Source organism: Taudactylus pleione, unplaced genomic scaffold (genome assembly GCF_031769625.1).
Source record: "Taudactylus pleione unplaced genomic scaffold, aTauple2 ptg000130l, whole genome shotgun sequence".
Taxonomy (NCBI): Eukaryota; Metazoa; Chordata; class Amphibia; order Anura; family Myobatrachidae; genus Taudactylus; species Taudactylus pleione.
Genome location: NW_028284532.1, coordinates 8383646 through 8403304, shown reverse-complemented (window position 1 = coordinate 8403304; position 19659 = coordinate 8383646). Strand labels below are relative to the sequence as shown.

General features: G+C 45.9%; 1 protein-coding gene across 1 annotated transcript in view; it reads left to right on the top strand.

Moving 5' to 3' along the window:
* Positions 1-19659, top strand: part of STAT6 (signal transducer and activator of transcription 6) — a 248504-nt gene that overhangs the window by 117799 nt on the left and 111046 nt on the right. The window contains exon 3 of the mRNA XM_088473126.1: positions 5438-5579. Coding sequence (XP_088329252.1) covers positions 5438-5579 — 142 coding nt within the window. The remainder of the gene's footprint in view (positions 1-5437; positions 5580-19659) is intronic.

Genomic DNA, 19659 nt, shown 5'->3' with positions numbered 1-19659 from the left:
GGAGACGTGAACATCTGGCTGCAGGTATGTGTGAGTGTGTATGGCTGTAATAAATCTTTTTTACGGTGTGTGTGGGTTTTTTTACACATTTCTATACAGATGAACTACATGTACCAGCAGGCCCTTAATGCCCCACATGCTGGTACTTGTGGCTCTCCAAGTACCAGCAAGCGGGGGAGGCTTGCTGGGACCTGAAGTTCTACTGTAAAGACAATGTTAATTCTATTTTTAACACTACACCTACACAATCCACCTGCCACCCAAGCCCAGGGGTGGCAGGTGGATTGTCAGCATAGAACACAAGCAGTTTACACATGTCTCACTGATATGTACAGATGTGCAGGCTGCTTGCTCGGGAGAGTTTTGCAGAGAGAAGACACTGCAATCTCGGATGAGTAATCTCCTGCAAAACCTGCTACTCGGGAGAGAAATCTCATTCTGCTTCACCATCGGACATCTCACTCTCAGCTAAACTCACTTCTTGGTAAATTTGAGAGTCTCAGGAGCCTCAAATCAACCGAGTTTCGGTGAAGCTAATCGAGTTGAAAAAAAGCCAACTCTCCCAGGCTCGATTCTTAGTAAATTTACCCATTATACTGTAGGTTTTGTATGATATTACAGTGCCTCTTCTCCTGGGCACCATTTCTTTCTTTTGCAGTATCCTTCTAATATGTTTCATGTCTCACTGTCTGCAGATTAATATTGAAATATTTTTCAAAGGTGAGGACACCGAAAGTATAAGTTTTTATTGTCGCATATCATGGTGATAAGAAATTATTTTTGGGACTATTTAACAAAAAGCGGCTGTGATAGGAGTCTGACTTTTTGAAGAGGTTTGGGGAATTTGACTGGAATGGTACAACTGTCAAACTACAGTATAATGCAGATGTCCTAGGGCGAGTTAAGGGAGGACAGCAATCTTCTGTGGTGCAGAAGGGAAAAATGACTATGACGACATAAAAATAACCTGTTTCAGACAGTCTAAACCCAGCTCATGTTCCCTATTAGTGGGTGAACAATCCAACGCTTAATTCTGCTTCACAATGATAGGAAGAGCCAAAATTGAAAGATCACTATGAATGCTTGGCCACCAGACTTCTGGTAACTTCTCTGACACCTCCTGCTAAAATCCCAAATGTATGCCAGTTCTGATACTGCACTATGGTTTCTCATACACAGTATCATTTTATTATAGCCTGGAGGAGGGAGCATCAAGTCTGCCACGGAAAGATCAGAAGACCCTCTCCAGTGATCCTCTCCATATGATTAAAATATTAGAATCAGATTCTAGCTATTATCTTCTAAAAGGTGCTAGTTAAATGTTAAGTAGAATCTGATTGGTTGCTATGGACAACATCTCTTCTAAAACTCACTTTTAAAAACTCTCACTTTAGTAAATTTACCCCTAATCCTTGATTTAATAATCTGTACCCATGAAATATCTATTTTACATTGAATTTATAATAAATATTGATTTTCTATTCCGGTCAGGGACGGTTCTAGGGGCGGGCTAACAGGGCCGTTGCCCGGAGCACCAGCCCCTAGAGGGTTCCACTGAGTCCCCTCCCCATCATTGAGCTGGAGGAACCTGTGGTTACTGCTTCTTGCCTGCCGGCGCCATAGCTCTCACCCACGGATGCCGGTCCCCACCTGCCGGAGCCACAGCTAACTTACTGCCTGTGCCTGCCTTTCTGTCTGACAGCCTGCTGCCTGAACCCACTGCGGCGGCTCACCGTCACTTCCCTACCCTCCCCTCCCACAGTGCAGCACTCCCGTGGCATTCTGGGAGTCCCAGAATGCCAGGCGCGATGATGTCACTGAGCGCACAGGGGAGAGGCATGCAACCCACCGGGACATGGAGAGCAGCAGCAGCTTGGAGGTGGTGAGTGTCAGCATGTCAGGGAATTTGGGTCATTTGAGCATGGTGGCGGCACGCGTAGTACTGTAGGATACTCACTTCACCTCCACTTACTCATCAGCTCCCTCCAGTCCCTGCTCGTTCAACTGGGTTGTGATTACTACTGTAGCCCCTGGCCCTGGCTGTGCCTGACTGATCTCTGGCCCCTGCTGTCAAATTGTGTGAAAAAGGTATGTATACCTGATCATTCATATCACATTGCAAGGAGCATTACTCTGTGTGACATATTTTGTAAGGGGCATTACTGTATGTGGCATATTGTATAAAGGGCATTACCGTATGTGGCATAATGTGTAAGGGGCATTACCCTGTGCAGCATAATGTGTAAGGGGTATTACCCTGTGTGGCATAATGTGTTATAAGGGGTACTATGGAATTGGTATGAAATCCTGGCAGGTGGGATGCCTACGCTCAGGATCCTGACAAGGGTCAAGTAAGTATGGTACCGGTCCCCCATTGTGCTCCTAACCCTAACTCACCATTGTTGCATCCTATCACTAACCCTCCGTACCCCTTAGTGTCTAAACCTAACCCTCTCTCCTTAGTGTCTAACCCTAACCTCCCCCCCAAAGCCTGTGGTGCCTAACCCTAACCCACCCCTGGGAGTACCTAACCCTAACCCCCCTGTGATGCCTAAATTTAACCCTTCCCCCGCAGCTAAGACCTAACAAGCCCTGCTATACTTATGATCAGCATCCCGGCTGTCGGGATTCCGGCGTCGGCATGTCAACTGCTGTCAGTATTCCACCACCTGTCTTCTGTCTGGGTAGGGGCATTCTGAAGCCGGGATTTCGTCAGCTAGGATGCTGGCTGTATGTATGATAGCTGCGACACCCTCTACAGTGTGCCATAACGTGCATAAGGAGTACTACTATGTGGTATAACGGGAATGGGTTCTGTGTGGCATGACATACAAATGCTGGCGGTGCCATATTCACAAACTGTGCAGCTGTTCCCAATCACTCCCAGTCTCCCAGAATGTCGGTGGTGCCGGGCGTGACGTCATCACGCATGGCAGTGCATCCACCTTCTGCAGGGCGTGTTTCCTAAAGGGATGAACAGGGGGTGTGTCACAAAGCCACACCCCCTATTCGGGAGCGTGCTCAGAAAAACACCCTCTTTTATTTCTGCCTGATTTATTTATTTATTTTTTGGGGGGGGGTGCGGGGCGCCAATGAGAACTCTCGCCCTGAGCTCCACAAGGTCTAGAACCGGCCCTGAATACGGTCATCATCATGAGAGCACAGTAAGCAGAAACTTTGTAATTATCAATATACCTTCCTTTTTTACACTATACACTTTCAGACAGAGATTTTGACCTGGGTTTTGCCGGGACACTCCTGGTCAACCCTGGTCCATTCTCTGTCTAAACTGGTCTAGACAGGTCTAAATTGCCAAGAGCTCGACTCTAGACACTACCTGAGTTATTTCTAGCTCCCCAAAGCCTGGGTTGCCTGCTGTCTGATAGGCTGTGACTCGGGTTTTCAGACCTAGGTCGCGCTGAAACACGATGGTTGGCTAAGCAAGGGGGGGCTAGTAGAATGTCAATGTCATCAGGAAGCTGCACAAACAGACACCATGGCACATTAGAAGGAGGAGAAGTTTTGCAGGGCTCGCACGGGTTCTGTGTGAAAGAGGTTAAACCAGGAATAACACGGATCCCAGCTGCAGTGTGGAAGGGGTGTAGGAGCTTTGAAACGTATTCAACCCGTGTTCAATAATCCGCCAAAATACTGTGGCTTCTGTCTGAAAAGGGTATTAGTAATATCCATTATTATGTTATACAAATCAGCACAATTGCTCCCACTGTTTCTGTCAGTTTAGACTGAAAGAGCAAAAAATTGTTTGGAATTTAAATATATTTCTGAGTAGCAAGTCCTGACACTGCTTATTTTGACAACCAATAAAAGTATTTAACTGCAGAAAAATGTAGTGCTACTTACTAGGGAGAAGAATCACAACAAAACTAACAAAGTTCTATCATCTTTATATTCTAATCCATTCCATAGCAATAACATTGAGTTGTAAATGTACAGTATACAAAGCTATTATAATGGTTCAGTAGCAGAATGGTGATCTCTATTTTCTCTATTGTGGATGAGATGGAAAATAGAAGCAGGGAGAGGGATAGATAGACAGGATCATTGGGTATGCGAAGGAGTGAGAGGATCAGGGGTTATGAGAGAAAGTAAGACGATCAGAAGGTACAGTACTGTATGCTGTAAAGCGGTGAGAGGATCAAGGGGTATGGAATGAATGAGAGGATCAGGGGATATGTGAGTGAGTGAGAGGATCAGGGGGTATGTGAGGGAGTGAGAGGATCAGGGGGTATGTGAGTGAGTGAGAGGATCAGGGGGTATGAGAGGGAGTCAGGGAATCAGGGGGTATACTAGGAAATGAGAGGGTCAGGGGGTATGTGAGGGTGTGAGAGGATTAGGGGTTATGTGAGGGAGTGAGAGGATCAGGGGGTATGTGAGGGAGTGAGAGGATCAGGGGGGTATGTGAGGGAGTGAGAGGATCATGGGGTATACTAGGGAGCCGAGCTCAGGGGTTATACTAGGAAATGAGAGGGGTATGTGAGGGAGTGAGAGGATCAGGGGGAATGCAAGAGAGAGAGGGAATCAAGGGGTATGCGATGGAATGAGAAGAACAGAGGATATGCAAGAGAGTGAGGATCAAGGGGTATGCAGCAGTAAGAGGATAAAAGGGTATATGATGGAATGCAAGGATCAGGGGGTATGTGAGGGAGTAAGAGGATCAGGGGTATGCAAGGAATTAGGGGATCAGGCGTATACTAGGGAGTGGGAGGATCAGAGGGTATACCAGGGAGTTTGAGGATCAGGGAGTATGTTAGTGAGAGAGAAAGGGAGTGAAGGGATCAGGGAGTGAAGGGATCAGGCAAGGGAGTGAAGGGATCAGGGAGTATATGAGGAAGTAATAGAAGCATGGGGAACAGGGAGAGATGAGAGGGGTACATGGGGCAAGTGTACAGAGAAAGGAATGATATCAGGGGGAATAGAATGGAAACATGGAAGACTTACGGTAAAGTAATGTGTAGAAACACAAGGAATTCATTATGCAAAGTGAGAAAGACACAATAAATATGAAGGAATATGCGAGGAGATGAAGAGCACAGGAGATGAGATAGAGAGATGACAAGACACAGGGGATAGATAACTTAAAAAATTGTTGGGGGGCAGGGCAGATAGCTTTACAACATAAATAATAGACTATGAAATACACAAACTATCGAGATCCTGGACAGACCCCAAGCCCCTTACTATACACTATAAATTTTCATACCAGCACTTATAAATTTCCATTTCAAACAACTACTGTACAAGAAGATATATTATCCTTGTGATTCCCATATTTGTAAGAATTTATAGCCATCTGTAATAAAATTCAAATGTGTGGAATCATCTATTTGGCATTACCATTCCGTAATTAATGGCACATGATGAATGCTCTGATGTTTGTGCTATTTCCTTGGCTGATGTATTCTCTTTGTTTTCTTAGGGAACATATCTCTGGAACAGATTCATTCTGCACTGAAATGGCAAACTCTGTATTAAATAAATTAGTGGAAGAACTAGAGAAGGTAGCCAGGAGTTGTGGAAACGATGGACCCTTGGTTCTCCAGTGGGCAGAAAGTTTTAAGGTATGTTATCTTACAGATGTCACCAAAGAACTGTAGCTGTGCCCATTGGTGACATCCCAAGCCCAACAGCAAAATTAGCTTTCTGAGGAGGGCTCGTAAAGTGTAATCAATAGTCTAATGCAATTAGAATTAAGGAATGATGAAATACATCAGGTTGCGTTTCACCCTCATGTTTGCCACCTACCCTGGTGAGATCCATGGTGAGCTGACAGACCTGGGATAATGGTACCTTTCTCTCATTTATCCCTGTGCTCCTGCTTATACTCTGGCAGGAGGCTTGAGTGCTGATTGGTTGATTGCTCCGACTAATCAGACAAGATTGCTTACACACGGAACAACTTGAACGACCATAGATATCGTTGATAGATTTCCCTCCGATTTTCTGTAGAGCAGGTCAAATGATTTTGGTTGTACACACTGATAGATATCTATGATAGATATTTCAGTGAAGCTATCTTTTTACAGGCAAATCTGTTCATGCGGGAACGCGCATCGTTGGTCTTTGTCAGGTTGGTGAATGCAAAAAAGTGAACGATATGAACGATAATGATATGAACGATCTGAACGATATCATTCAAATCGCTCATAAAAGTTGTACCGTGTGTACGCACCATCACAGTTCAAGTAATTTAGCACGGATATTTGCTGTCTTTTGCAGGTCTTTTGTATTTTACTTTTTGCTGTCTTTTTTTACGGTCATTTTTATCTGCAGTAGAACAAGATGAGAAGAGTGAGAATCAGGACATCACATGAGGTGGTTTTAAAGGACATAAGCAATGAAAGCTCCAAATATAACTTTGAAGCACTCTCGTTCTCTCATTTTCCCCATTCATAACAACCTACTATTTAATACCTATATAAAATCTGCAATATTCTGTAAGGATAATTATGGTGTTCTAAAACTCCCATGTACCACAGCCCTTACACAGGAAAGAAATGATTTTTGCACTTCTTAATACTCATCATATGAAAGTACTGTACACCCACTTTCATATCTGTGTATTTACAATAATAGCTGGAAATACAATAATTAATAAATAGTAGGGGTGAGCGGGTTCGGATTTCAGAAATCCGAATCCCCCCGAGCCCCCCCGATCCGAGGCCGATCCGAGTCAGGCTCGACTTTTCCCGCCTGACTCGGATCTGAAATTGAGGCAAAACGTCATCATCCCGCCTTCCAGGTCTCGTGGGTTTTGGATCCTATATAAGGTACCCGCGTCGGCGCCATTTTCTCACTCGGCTGTGGACAGTGAAGAGGGAGGGTGGGAGTTAGGGCTGGCTGGGCTGTGTGGTGTAGTGTAGTTTTCTGCTGTGCTGTGCTGTGCTGCTGTTGTCCATAGGGGCTGTGTCCACTCCACCAAAGTCCATAGGGGCTGGCTGGACTGTGTTGTGCAGTCAGTTGTCCATAGGGGCTGTGTCCACTCCAAAGTCCTGTGCAGTGTCCCAGTCTTAAAGGGGTGCTGTAGTGTTGTCCAGGGGGTGCTTTGTCCATCAGGGGTGCTCCCCCCAAGTGCAAAAAAAATAAATATTTTTTCTGTGTTTGTGAATTGTGTGCACTGTGGCTGCACGTGCATCAACAAAGGAGCAGCGCCAAGTGTGCGCCTGTGTCCCATTAGTAAAGGGCCGGCTGGCTTGTCCGTTAAAGGGTGCTGTAACCCCCAAAGTACACGCCAAACAAAATAAAAAAATATTTTCTGTGTTTGTGAATTGTGTGCACTGTGGCTGCACGTGCATCAGCAAAGGAGCAGCGCCAAGCATGCGCCTGTGTCCCATAAGTAAAAGGCCAGCTGGCTTGTCCATTAAAGGGTGCTATAACCCCCAAAGTACACTCCAAACAAAATAAAAAAATATTTTCTGTGTTTGTGAATTGTGTGCACTGTGGCTGCACGTGCATCAGCAAAGGAGCAGCGCCAAGCGTGCGCCTGTGTCCCATAAGTAAAAGGCCAGCTGGCTTGTCCATTAAAGGGTGCTGTAACCCCCAAAGTACACTCCAATCAAAATAAAAAAATATTTTCTGTGTTTGTGAATTGTGTGCACTGTGGCTGCACGTGCATCAGCAAAGGAGCAACGCCAAGCGTGCGCCTGTGTCCCATAAGTAAAAGGCCAGCTGGCTTGTCCGTTAAAGGGTGCTGTAACCCCCAAAGTACACTCCAAACAAAATAAAAAAATATTTTTTGTGTTTGTGAATTGTGTGCACTGTAGCTGCACGTGCATCAACAAAGGAGCAGCGCCAAGCGTGCGCCTGTGTCCCATAAGTAAAAGGCCAGCTGGCTTGTCCGTTAAAGGGTGCTGTAACCCCCAAAGTACACTCCACACAAAATAAAAAAATATTTTCTGTGTTTGTGAATTGTGTGCACTGTGGCTGCACGTGCATCAACAAAGGAGCAGCGCCAAGCGTGCGCCTGTGTCCCATAAGTAAAGGGCCAGCTGGCTCATTTCTTAAAGGGTGGTGTAACCCACAAAGTGCACTAGTCTCCAACAAAAATAAAAAATAATTTTCTGTGTTTGTGTGCGCCTTAGCCGCACGTACTGTATATATCAATATAACATATATGGAGGACCAAACTTTCTCCAATAAAAATAAAATAGGGAAAGATCAAGAACCACTTCCTCCTAGTGCTGTTGCTGCTGCTGGGAGTTGTTCATCATCCCAGAGAGGAAGTAGGAACACCACTACTTTTACTAAACAATTGACCCTCCAACAGTCCTTAGCGAGGAGGATGAAGTACGACAGCCGTCATCCTGAAGCAAAACGTATAACTGAGGCCTTGACTGCTATGTTGGTGTTAGACGTGCGTCCGGTATCTGCCATTAGTGCAGTGGGATTTAGACAATTGATGGAGGTAGTGTGTCCCCGGTTCCAAATCCATCTGAATCCTCAAAGCAGCAGCGACAAGCATGCGTCTGTCTGTTAAAGGGTGGTGTAACTCTCAAAGTGTGCTCCACAAACAATAAAAAAATTCTTCTTTTTCATTCTGTCTTTGTGAATTGTGTGGGCTGTAGCCGCACCTGCTTCCTCAAAGCAGCAGCGACAAGTGTGCGTCTGTCTGTTAAAGGGTGGTGTAACCCTCAAAGTGCGCTCCACAAACAATAAAAAAATTCTTCTTGTTTTTTTCTGTCTTTGTGAATTGTGTGGGATGTAGCCGCACCTGCATCCTCAAAGCAGCAGCGACAAGCGTGCGTCTGTCTGTTAAAGGGTGGTGTAACCCTCAAAGTGCGCTCCACAAACAATAAAAAAATTCTTAATATTTTTTCTGTCTTTGTGAATTGTGTGGGCTGTAGCCACACCTGCATCCTCAAAGCAGCAACGACAAGCATGCGTCTGTCTGTTAAAGGGTGGTGTAACCCTCAAAGTGCGCTCCACAAACATTAAAAAAATTCTTCTTTTTTTTCTGTCTTTGTGAATTGTGTGGGCTGTAGCCCCACCTGCATCCTCAAAGCAGCAGCGCCAAGCGTGCGTCTGTCTGTTAAAGGGTGGTGTAACCCTCAAAGTGCGCTCCACAAACAATAAAAAATTATTTTTTTTCTGTCTTTGTGAATTGTGTGCACTGTAGCTGCATGTGCATCAACAAAGGAGCAGCGCCAAGCGTGCGCCTGTGTCCCATAAGTCTGTTAAAGGGTGGTGTAACCCCCAAAGTGCGCTCCACAAACAATAAAAAAATTCTTCTTTTTTTTCTGTCTTTGTGAATTGTGTGGGCTGTAGCTGCACCTGCATCCTCAAAGCAGCAGCGACAAGCGTGCGTCTGTCTGTTAAAGGGTGGTGTATCCCTCAAAGTGCGCTCCACAAACAATTAAAAAATTCTTCTTTTTTTTTCTGTCTTTGTGAATTGTGTGGGCTGTAGCCCCACCTGCATCCTCAAAGCAGCAGCGCCAAGCGTGCGTCTGTCTGTTAAAGGGTGGTGTAACCCTCAAAGTGCGCTCCACAAACAATAAAAAATTATTTTTTTTCTGTCTTTGTGAATTGTGTGCACTGTAGCTGCAAGTGCATCAACAAAGGAGCAGCGCCAAGCATGCGCCTGTGTACCATAAGTCTGTTAAAGGGTGGTGTAACCCCCAAAGTGCGCTCCACAAACAATAAAAAAATTCTTCTTTTTTTTCTGTCTTTGTGAATTGTGTGGGCTGTAGCCGCACCTGCATCCTCAAAGCAGCAACGACAAGCATGCGTCTGTCTGTTAAAGGGTGGTGTAACCCTCAAAGTGCGCTCCACAAACAATAAAAAAATTCTTTTTTTTCTGTCTTTGTGAATTGTGTGCACTGTAGCTGCATGTGCATCAACAAAGGAGCAGTGCCAAGCGTGCGCCTGTGTCCCATAAGTCTGTTAAAGGGTGGTGTAACCCTCAAAGTGCGCTCCACAAACAATAAAAAAATTCTTCTTTTTTTTCTGTCTTTGTGAATTGTGTGGGCTGTAGCCACACCTGCATCTTCAAAGCAGCAGCGACAAGCGTGCGTCTGTCTGTTAAAGGGTGGTGTAACCCTCAAAGTGTGCTCCACAAACAATAAAAAAATTCTTCTTTTTTTTTCTGTCTTTGTGAATTGTGTGGGCTGTAGCCGCACCTGCATCCTCAAAACAGCAGCGACAAGCGTGCGTCTGTCTGTTAATGGGTGGTGTAACCCTCAAAGTGCGCTCCACAAACATTAAAAAATTCTTTTTTTTTCTGTCTTTGTGAATTGTGTGGGCTGTAGCCGCACCTGCATCCTCAAAGCAGCAGCGACAAGCGTGCGTCTGTCTGTTAAAGGGTGGTGTAACCCTCAAAGTGCGCTCCACAAACAAATAAAAAATTCTTCTTGTTTTTTCTGTCTTTGTGAATTGTGTGGGCTGTAGCCGCACCTGCATCCTCAAATCAGCAGCGACAAGCATGCGTCTGTCTGTTAAAGGGTGGTGTAACCCTCAAAGTGCGCTCCACAAACAATAAAAAAATTCTTCTTTTTTTCTGTCTTTGTGAATTGTGTGGGCTGTAGCCACACATGCATCCTCAAAGCAGCAGCGCCAAGCATGCGTCTGTCTGTTAAAGGGTGGTGTAACCCTCAAAGTGCGCTCCACAAACAATAAAAAATTATTTTTTTTGTCTTTGTGAATTGTGTGCACTGTAGCTGCATGTGCATCAAAAAAGGAGCAGCGCCAAGCGTGCGCCTGTGTCCCATAAGTCTTTTAAAGGGTGGTGTAACCCCCAAAGTGCGCTCCACAAACTAAAAAAATTCTTCTTTTTTTTCTGTCTTTATGAATTGTGTAGGCTGTAGCTGCACCTGCATCCTCAAAGCAGCAGCGACAAGCGTGCATCTGTCTGTTAAAGGGTGGTGTAACCCTCAAAGTGCGCTCCACAAACAATAAAAAATTCTTTTTTTTCTGTCTTTGTGAATTGTGTGCACTGTAGCTGCATGTGCATCAACAAAGGAGCAGCGCCAAGGGTGCGCCTGTGTCCCATAAGTCTGTTAAAGGGTGGTGTAACCCTCAAAGTGCACTCCACAAACAATAAAAAAATTCTTCTTTTTTTTCTGTCTTTGTGAATTGTGTGGGCTGTAGCTGCACCTGCATCTTCAAAACAGCAGCGACAAGCGTGCGTCTGTCTGTTAAAGGGTGGCGTAACCCTCAAAGTGCGCTCCACAAACAATTAAAAAAAAATTTTTTTTTTTCTGTCTTTGTGAATTGTGTGGGCTGTAGCCGCACCTGCATCCTCAAAGGAGCAGCGACAAGCGTGCATCTGTCTGTTAAAGGGTGGTGTAACCCTCAAAGTGCGCTTCAAAAAAAATAAAAAAATCTTTTTTTATCTGTCTTTGTGATTTGTGTGGGCTGTAGCCACACCTGCATACTCAAAGCAGCAGCGACAAGCGTGCCTCTGTCTGTTAAAGGGTGGTGTAACCCTCAAAGTGCGCTCCACAAACAATTAAAAAATTCTTCTTTTTTTTCTGTCTTTGTGAATTGTGTGGGCTGTAGCCGCACCTGCATCCTCAAAGCAGCAGCGACAAGCGTGCGTCTGTCTGTTAAAGGGTGGTGTAACCCTCAAAGTACGCTCCACAAACATTAAAAAATTTCTTTTTTTTTCTGTCTTTGTGAATTGTGTGGGCTGTAGCCGCACCTGCATCCTCAAAGCAGAAGCGACAAGTGTGCGTCTGTCTGTTAAAGGGTGGTGTAACCCTCAAAGTGCGCTTCACAAAAAATAAGAAATTCTTTTTTTTTCTGTCTTTGTGAATTGTGTGGGCTGTAGCCGCACCTGCATCCTCAAAGCAGCAGCGACAAGCGCGCGTCTGTCTGTTAAATTGTGGTGTAACCCTCAAAGTGCGCTCCACAAACAATAGAAAAAATCTTTTTTTTCTTTCTTTGTGAATTGTGTGGGCTGTAGCTGCACCTGCATCCTCAAAGCAGCAGCGACAAGCGTGCGTCTGTCTGTTAAAGGGTGGTGTAACCCTCAAAGTGCGCTCCACAAACATTAAAAAATTCTTTTTTTTTCTGTCTTTGTGAATTGTGTGGGCTGTAGCCGCACCTGCATCCTCAAAGCAGCAACAAGAAGCGTGCGTCTGTCTGTTAAAGGGTGGTGTAACCCTCAAAGTGCGCTCCACAAACAATAAAAAAATTCTTCTTTTTTTTCAGTCTTTGTGAATTGTGTGAGCTGTAGCCACACCTGCATCCTCAGATCAGCAGCGACAAGCGTGCGTCTGTCTGTTAAAGGGTGGTGTAACCCTCAAAGTGCGCTCCACAAACAATAAAAAAATTCTTGTTTTTTCTGTCTTTGTGAATTGTGTGGGCTGTAGCCGCACCTGCACCCTCAAAGCAGCAGCGACAAGCATGCGTCTGTCTGTTAAAGGGTGGTGTAACCCTCAAAGTGCGCTCCACAAGCAATAAAAAAATTCTTCTTTTTTTCTGTCTTTGTGAATTGTGTGGGCTGTAGCCGCACCTGCATCCTCAAAGCAGCAGCGCCAAGCGTGCGTCTGTCTGTTAAAGGGTGGTGTAACCCTCAAAGTGCGCTCCACAAACAATAAAAAATTATTTTTTTTCTGTCTTTGTGAATTGTGTGCACTGTAGCTGCAAGTGCATCAACAAAGGAGCAGCGCCAAGCGTGCGCCTGTGTACCATAAGTCTGTTAAAGGGTGGTGTAACCCCCAAAGTGCGCTCCACAAACAATAAAAAAATTCTTCTTTTTTTTCTGTCTTTGTGAATTGTGTGGGCTGTAGCCGCACCTGCATCCTCAAAGCAGCAACGACAAGCATGCGTCTGTCTGTTAAAGGGTGGTGTAACCCTCAAAGTGCGCTCCACAAACAATAAAAAAATTCTTTTTTTTCTGTCTTTGTGAATTGTGTGCACTGTAGCTGCATGTGCATCAACAAAGGAGCAGTGCCAAGCGTGCGCCTGTGTCCCATAAGTCTGTTAAAGGGTGGTGTAACCCTCAAAGTGCGCTCCACAAACAATAAAAAAATTCTTCTTTTTTTTCTGTCTTTGTGAATTGTGTGGGCTGTAGCCACACCTGCATCTTCAAAGCAGCAGCGACAAGCGTGCGTCTGTCTGTTAAAGGGTGGTGTAACCCTCAAAGTGTGCTCCACAAACAATAAAAAAATTCTTCTTTTTTTTTCTGTCTTTGTGAATTGTGTGGGCTGTAGCCGCACCTGCATCCTCAAAACAGCAGCGACAAGCGTGCGTCTGTCTGTTAATGGGTGGTGTAACCCTCAAAGTGCGCTCCACAAACATTAAAAAATTCTTTTTTTTTCTGTCTTTGTGAATTGTGTGGGCTGTAGCCGCACCTGCATCCTCAAAGCAGCAGCGACAAGCGTGCGTCTGTCTGTTAAAGGGTGGTGTAACCCTCAAAGTGCGCTCCACAAACAATAAAAAAATTCTTCTTTTTTTCTGTCTTTGTGAATTGTGTGGGCTGTAGCCACACATGCATCCTCAAAGCAGCAGCGCCAAGCATGCGTCTGTCTGTTAAAGGGTGGTGTAACCCTCAAAGTGCGCTCCACAAACAATAAAAAATTATTTTTTTTGTCTTTGTGAATTGTGTGCACTGTAGCTGCATGTGCATCAAAAAAGGAGCAGCGCCAAGCGTGCGCCTGTGTCCCATAAGTCTTTTAAAGGGTGGTGTAACCCCCAAAGTGCGCTCCACAAACTAAAAAAATTCTTCTTTTTTTTCTGTCTTTATGAATTGTGTAGGCTGTAGCTGCACCTGCATCCTCAAAGCAGCAGCGACAAGCGTGCATCTGTCTGTTAAAGGGTGGTGTAACCCTCAAAGTGCGCTCCACAAACAATAAAAAATTCTTTTTTTTCTGTCTTTGTGAATTGTGTGCACTGTAGCTGCATGTGCATCAACAAAGGAGCAGCGCCAAGGGTGCGCCTGTGTCCCATAAGTCTGTTAAAGGGTGGTGTAACCCTCAAAGTGCACTCCACAAACAATAAAAAAATTCTTCTTTTTTTTCTGTCTTTGTGAATTGTGTGGGCTGTAGCTGCACCTGCATCTTCAAAACAGCAGCGACAAGCGTGCGTCTGTCTGTTAAAGGGTGGCGTAACCCTCAAAGTGCGCTCCACAAACAATTAAAAAAAAAATTTTTTTTTTCTGTCTTTGTGAATTGTGTGGGCTGTAGCCGCACCTGCATCCTCAAAGGAGCAGCGACAAGCGTGCATCTGTCTGTTAAAGGGTGGTGTAACCCTCAAAGTGCGCTTCAAAAAAAATAAAAAAATCTTTTTTTATCTGTCTTTGTGATTTGTGTGGGCTGTAGCCACACCTGCATACTCAAAGCAGCAGCGACAAGCGTGCGTCTGTCTGTTAAAGGGTGGTGTAACCCTCAAAGTGCGCTCCACAAACAATTAAAAAATTCTTCTTTTTTTTCTGTCTTTGTGAATTGTGTGGGCTGTAGCCGCACCTGCATCCTCAAAGCAGCAGCGACAAGCGTGCGTCTGTCTGTTAAAGGGTGGTGTAACCCTCAAAGTACGCTCCACAAACATTAAAAAATTTCTTTTTTTTTCTGTCTTTGTGAATTGTGTGGGCTGTAGCCGCACCTGCATCCTCAAAGCAGAAGCGACAAGTGTGCGTCTGTCTGTTAAAGGGTGGTGTAACCCTCAAAGTGCGCTTCACAAAAAATAAAAAATTCTTTTTTTTTCTGTCTTTGTGAATTGTGTGGGCTGTAGCCGCACCTGCATCCTCAAAGCAGCAGCGACAAGCGCGCGTCTGTCTGTTAAATTGTGGTGTAACCCTCAAAGTGCGCTCCACAAACAATAGAAAAAATCTTTTTTTTCTTTCTTTGTGAATTGTGTGGGCTGTAGCTGCACCTGCATCCTCAAAGCAGCAGCGACAAGCGTGCGTCTGTCTGTTAAAGGGTGGTGTAACCCTCAAAGTGCGCTCCACAAACATAAAAAAATTCTTTTTTTTTCTGTCTTTGTGAATTGTGTGGGCTGTAGCCGCACCTGCATCCTCAAAGCAGCAACAAGAAGCGTGCGTCTGTCTGTTAAAGGGTGGTGTAACCCTCAAAGTGCGCTCCACAAACAATAAAAAAATTCTTCTTTTTTTTCAGTCTTTGTGAATTGTGTGAGCTGTAGCCACACCTGCATCCTCAGATCAGCAGCGACAAGCGTGCGTCTGTCTGTTAAAGGGTGGTGTAACCCTCAAAGTGCGCTCCACAAACAATAAAAAAATTCTTGTTTTTTCTGTCTTTGTGAATTGTGTGGGCTGTAGCCGCACCTGCACCCTCAAAGCAGCAGCGACAAGCATGCGTCTGTCTGTTAAAGGGTGGTGTAACCCTCAAAGTGCGCTCCACAAGCAATAAAAAAATTCTTCTTTTTTTCTGTCTTTGTGAATTGTGTGGGCTGTAGCCGCACCTGCATCCTCAAAGCAGCAGCGACAAGCGTGCGTCTGTCTGTTAAAGGGTGGTGTAACCCTCAAAGTGCGCTCCACAAACAATAAAAAATTATTTTTTTTCTGTCTTTGTGTGCACTGTAGCTGCATGTGTGCACTGTAGCTGCATGTGCATCAACAAAGGAGCAGCGCCAAGCGTGCGCCTGTGTCCCATAAGTCTGTTAAAGGGTGGTGTAATCCTCAAAGTGCTCCAAAAAATCAAAAACAATTTTTTTTCTGTGTTTGTGACTTGTGTGCGATGTAGCCGCACGTGCATCAAGACTAGCAGCGCCAAGCGTGCCCCTGTGTCATAAGTCAAGGGCCGGTTTGGACATCTGGTCCAGACTGAGGGATATGCCATCAATTTCTGACAAGTCTACTGTCACTGCATATGATTCTGTCCTCAAAGCAGCAGCGACAAGCGTGTGTCTGTCTGTTAAAGGGTGGTGTTACCCCCAAAGTGCGCTCCAACAAAATAAAATAATCTTTTTCTCTGTGTTTGTGTGTGAAATGTATCCCCAGTAGCCGCACCTGCATCCTCAAAGCAGCAGCGACAAGCGTGCGTCTGTCTATTAAAGGGTGGTGTAACCCTCAAAGTGCGCCCCACAAAAAATAAAAAATTCTTCTTTTTTTATCTGTCTTTGTGAATTGTGTGGGCTGTAGCCGCACCTGCATCCTCAAAGCAGCAGTGACAAGCATGCATCAGTCTGTTAAAGGATTACATCGGTGACAGCATCCAAGTAGGCATGTCAGACAGTCTGTACCTGTACTGGCAGGAAAAAGAGGCAATTTGGAGGCCCCTGTACAAACTGGCTCTATTTTACCTGAGTTGCCCATCCTCCAGTGTGTACTCCGAAAGAGTGTTTAGTGCAGCCGGGAACCTTGTCAGCGAAAGACGTAGGAGGTTGCTTCCACAAAATATGGAGAAGATGATGTTCATAAAATGAATGATCAACTCTTCCAGGGAGACCAGCCTCCAGAACGTACAGAGGGACCTGTGGTTGTGGATTCCAGCGGGGACGAATTAATACTCTGTGAGGATGAGGATGTACACAACACTGAAGAGGGTGAGGAATCGGTGGATGAGGAGGATGAGGACGACATCTTGCCTCCGCAGAGCCAGTTTGTGCAGGGACAGATTAATTACCAGTTTGTTTTGTGGGGGCCCAAACGAACCAATCATTTCAGCCACAGTCGTGTGGCCGACCCTGGCGCTGAAATGATTGGTTTGTTAAAGTGTGCATGTCCTGTTTATACAACATAAGCGTGGGTGGGAGGGCCCAAGGACAATTCCATCTTGCACCTCTTTTTTTTCTTTGCATTATGTACTGTTTGGGGCCTAGTTTTTCAAACTGCCATCCTGTCTGCCACTGCAGTGTCACTCCTAGATGGACTATGTGTTTGTGCAGCCCACTCGTGTCGCTTAGCATAGTTATCCAGCTACCTCGGTGCAACCTTTTGGACATAAAAACACTATTGTGAGATGTGAGGTGTTCAGAATAGACTGGAAATGAGTGGAAATTAAGGTTATTGAGGTTAATAATAGCATAGGAGCAGAAAAACCCACAAATTCTGTGATTTTAGCTGTTTTTATGCTTTTTTAAAAAAAAATACAGATCCAAAACACAAATCCCAGAACCCAAAACACGGAAGGGTGGTTTTGGCAAAACCAATCCATATCCAAAACACGAAGAAATATCAAGAGCCAAAACCAAAACACAAAACACGAAAAGTGGCCGGTGCACACCCCTAATAATTAGTAGTCACAAAGAAATCAAAATAAATCTCATGTGATAAACAATCCATAACAGATTTTATGTTGTCATTATTTAATCAGATAAAAAACAAGACAACATGAATAAGCCATGTGTGAGAAGTACAGTAGAGACACCATTACTGCTTCCATAGGTATTAAAAAAGGTAATTTGAGCCAGAAGCACAATAAGGGCCTGATTCAGATCCGCACACAAATGCCATCGCAGCTACGATCTCTCATAGATCACAATAGCGAAAATATGCTAATATCTCCAAAGCCTTCCCGAGCATAGGGACGCTCACTGCTGCCTTCTCATATCTACAGTATACGACAACGTGCAACAGCGTGAACATCAGTCACATCAACACAAATCAGCCAGCCATGCAGCTTCTGATTCATGTCTGACCTGTCTCAAACACTACGTCTCTCCTGACACGCTAAAAGCTCTCATGCTGCGAAGGAGATCGCAATGACTAATTTATGCATGCCCATGAAACAGCGTTTAAATGGTCCCGACACGCCTACGTTTACCTTGCCAACCCTGTTAGCTCACCCAAACGCTGAATAGCTGTCACTCACTTCGCGATGGAATCCTCTATGAGTGCGTAATCGCTAATCAATCGTAGCGTGTAGCTCTGGCATGATGGCGAACAATCGCTCCACTTGCGTAATCAGTGACAGCTCTAGAGGTGGGGCTACAGCTCAGTCCACAGTTCAAATAGAGGAGCCACAGCAACTGCCCTTCCAAATGCTGCCAAACATCGCTGGCCGGGACTCACTGGCAATTGGTGTGGCTCTCCTATTTGAATATTGGACTGTGCTGCAGCCTCACCTCTGGAGCTGCCACTGTATGTAATCCATTCAGTGGCATAGGCAAAGGTCTTTGAGCATGGTTACAAAATCTTAGTCATGGCTTCCCATAACTTTTAATGTTGCCACCTCCAACACTAGGTGAAATTATCCTTACATGCAATAGAAGAATAAGCTGTTTAAATTTAGAATTACATCAATACAGGACATGAGTAGGGCTTTTCAGGCACCCTCTGAGGCCCACTGACATATAGTAATACCATACAAGCAGTGGCAGGCTGGGCCGGGGGGCAGGGTGCCATGTGCCCCCCGGCCCACAGTGTCATGCGGGCCGCGGGCAGTCTGTGTCACTGTGACATAGACTGCACCGCGTGTGTAGCACTGACCGGACGGAGTTCGGTCAGCGCTACACAAGTGACAAACACACAGCCGCCGGCTCTGGCAGCTGTGTGTTTGTTTTGATCAGCAGCCAATGAGAGTCTGTCAGACTCTCATTAGCTGCTGCTACGCCCACTGCAGGAGCCGCTCCATCTTCCGGCTCCCGCAGTGGGCAATGGGAGAGGCGTCATGATGTCATGACGTCTCTCCCATAATGCAGAGCGGCCCGGCCGGGAGGACAGACGGAGGAGCGGACGGCGACGGTGGGAGCGGGGATTCAGGTAAGTGTTTTAATTACATGTGTCTACTGGGGAGGGGAGGGCACTACAAGGGGGAGACCACTACTGGGGGCACTACAAGAGGGGGACTACTATTACTGGGGGCACTACAAGGGGGGGACTACTATTTCTGGGGGCACTACAAGGGGGGAACCACTACTGGAGGCACTGCAAGGGGGGGACTACTACTACTGGGGGCAATACAAGTGGGGGACTACTACTACTGGGAGCAATACAAGGGGGGGACTACTACTACTGGGGGCACTACAAGGGGGAAACCACTACTACTGGGGGCACTACAAGGGGGGGACTACTAGTACTGGAGGCACTAGAAGGGGGGGACTACTACTTCTGGGGGCAATACAAGGGGGGGACTACTACTACTGGGGGCACTACAAGGGGGGAACCACTACAGGAGGCACTGCAAGGGGGGGGACTACTACTACAAGGGGGACTACTACTGGGGGCACTACAAGTGGGGGACTACTACTACTAAGGGCACTACAAAGGGAGGGGACAACTACTAGAGGCACTGCATATGGGGGAGTGGACTACTACTAGTGGCACTACATAAGGGGGAGGGGACTACCACTGGGGGCACTGCATCGAGGGACCACTGCTGGGGGCTCTATAAAAAGGGTAATTCTGGGGGTACTGCATAGGGGGGAGACTGCAACTGGGGCCATTATTTATGGGGCACTGCATAAGGGCTACCACTATTGGGGGCACTGCATGGGGGTGGACTGCTACTGGGGGCACTATATAAGGGGCACTGCATAGGGGGTACCACTACTGGGGGCACTATATAAGGGGCTTACTACTGGGGGCACAAGGGGCACTGCACAGGGGGGAGCACTACTGGGGGCACTGTATAAGGGGCACTACATAGGGAGGATCACTACTGGGGGCACTACTGGAGGCCTGCATAAGGGGGTCCTCTCCTGGGGCACAGGGAGGCATTGCATATGGGCACCACGATGGGGCTGCCCATAATCTTTATTTTTACTTTACATTAATCCCATATGGACCCGCCTCCCCCCTGGAACACT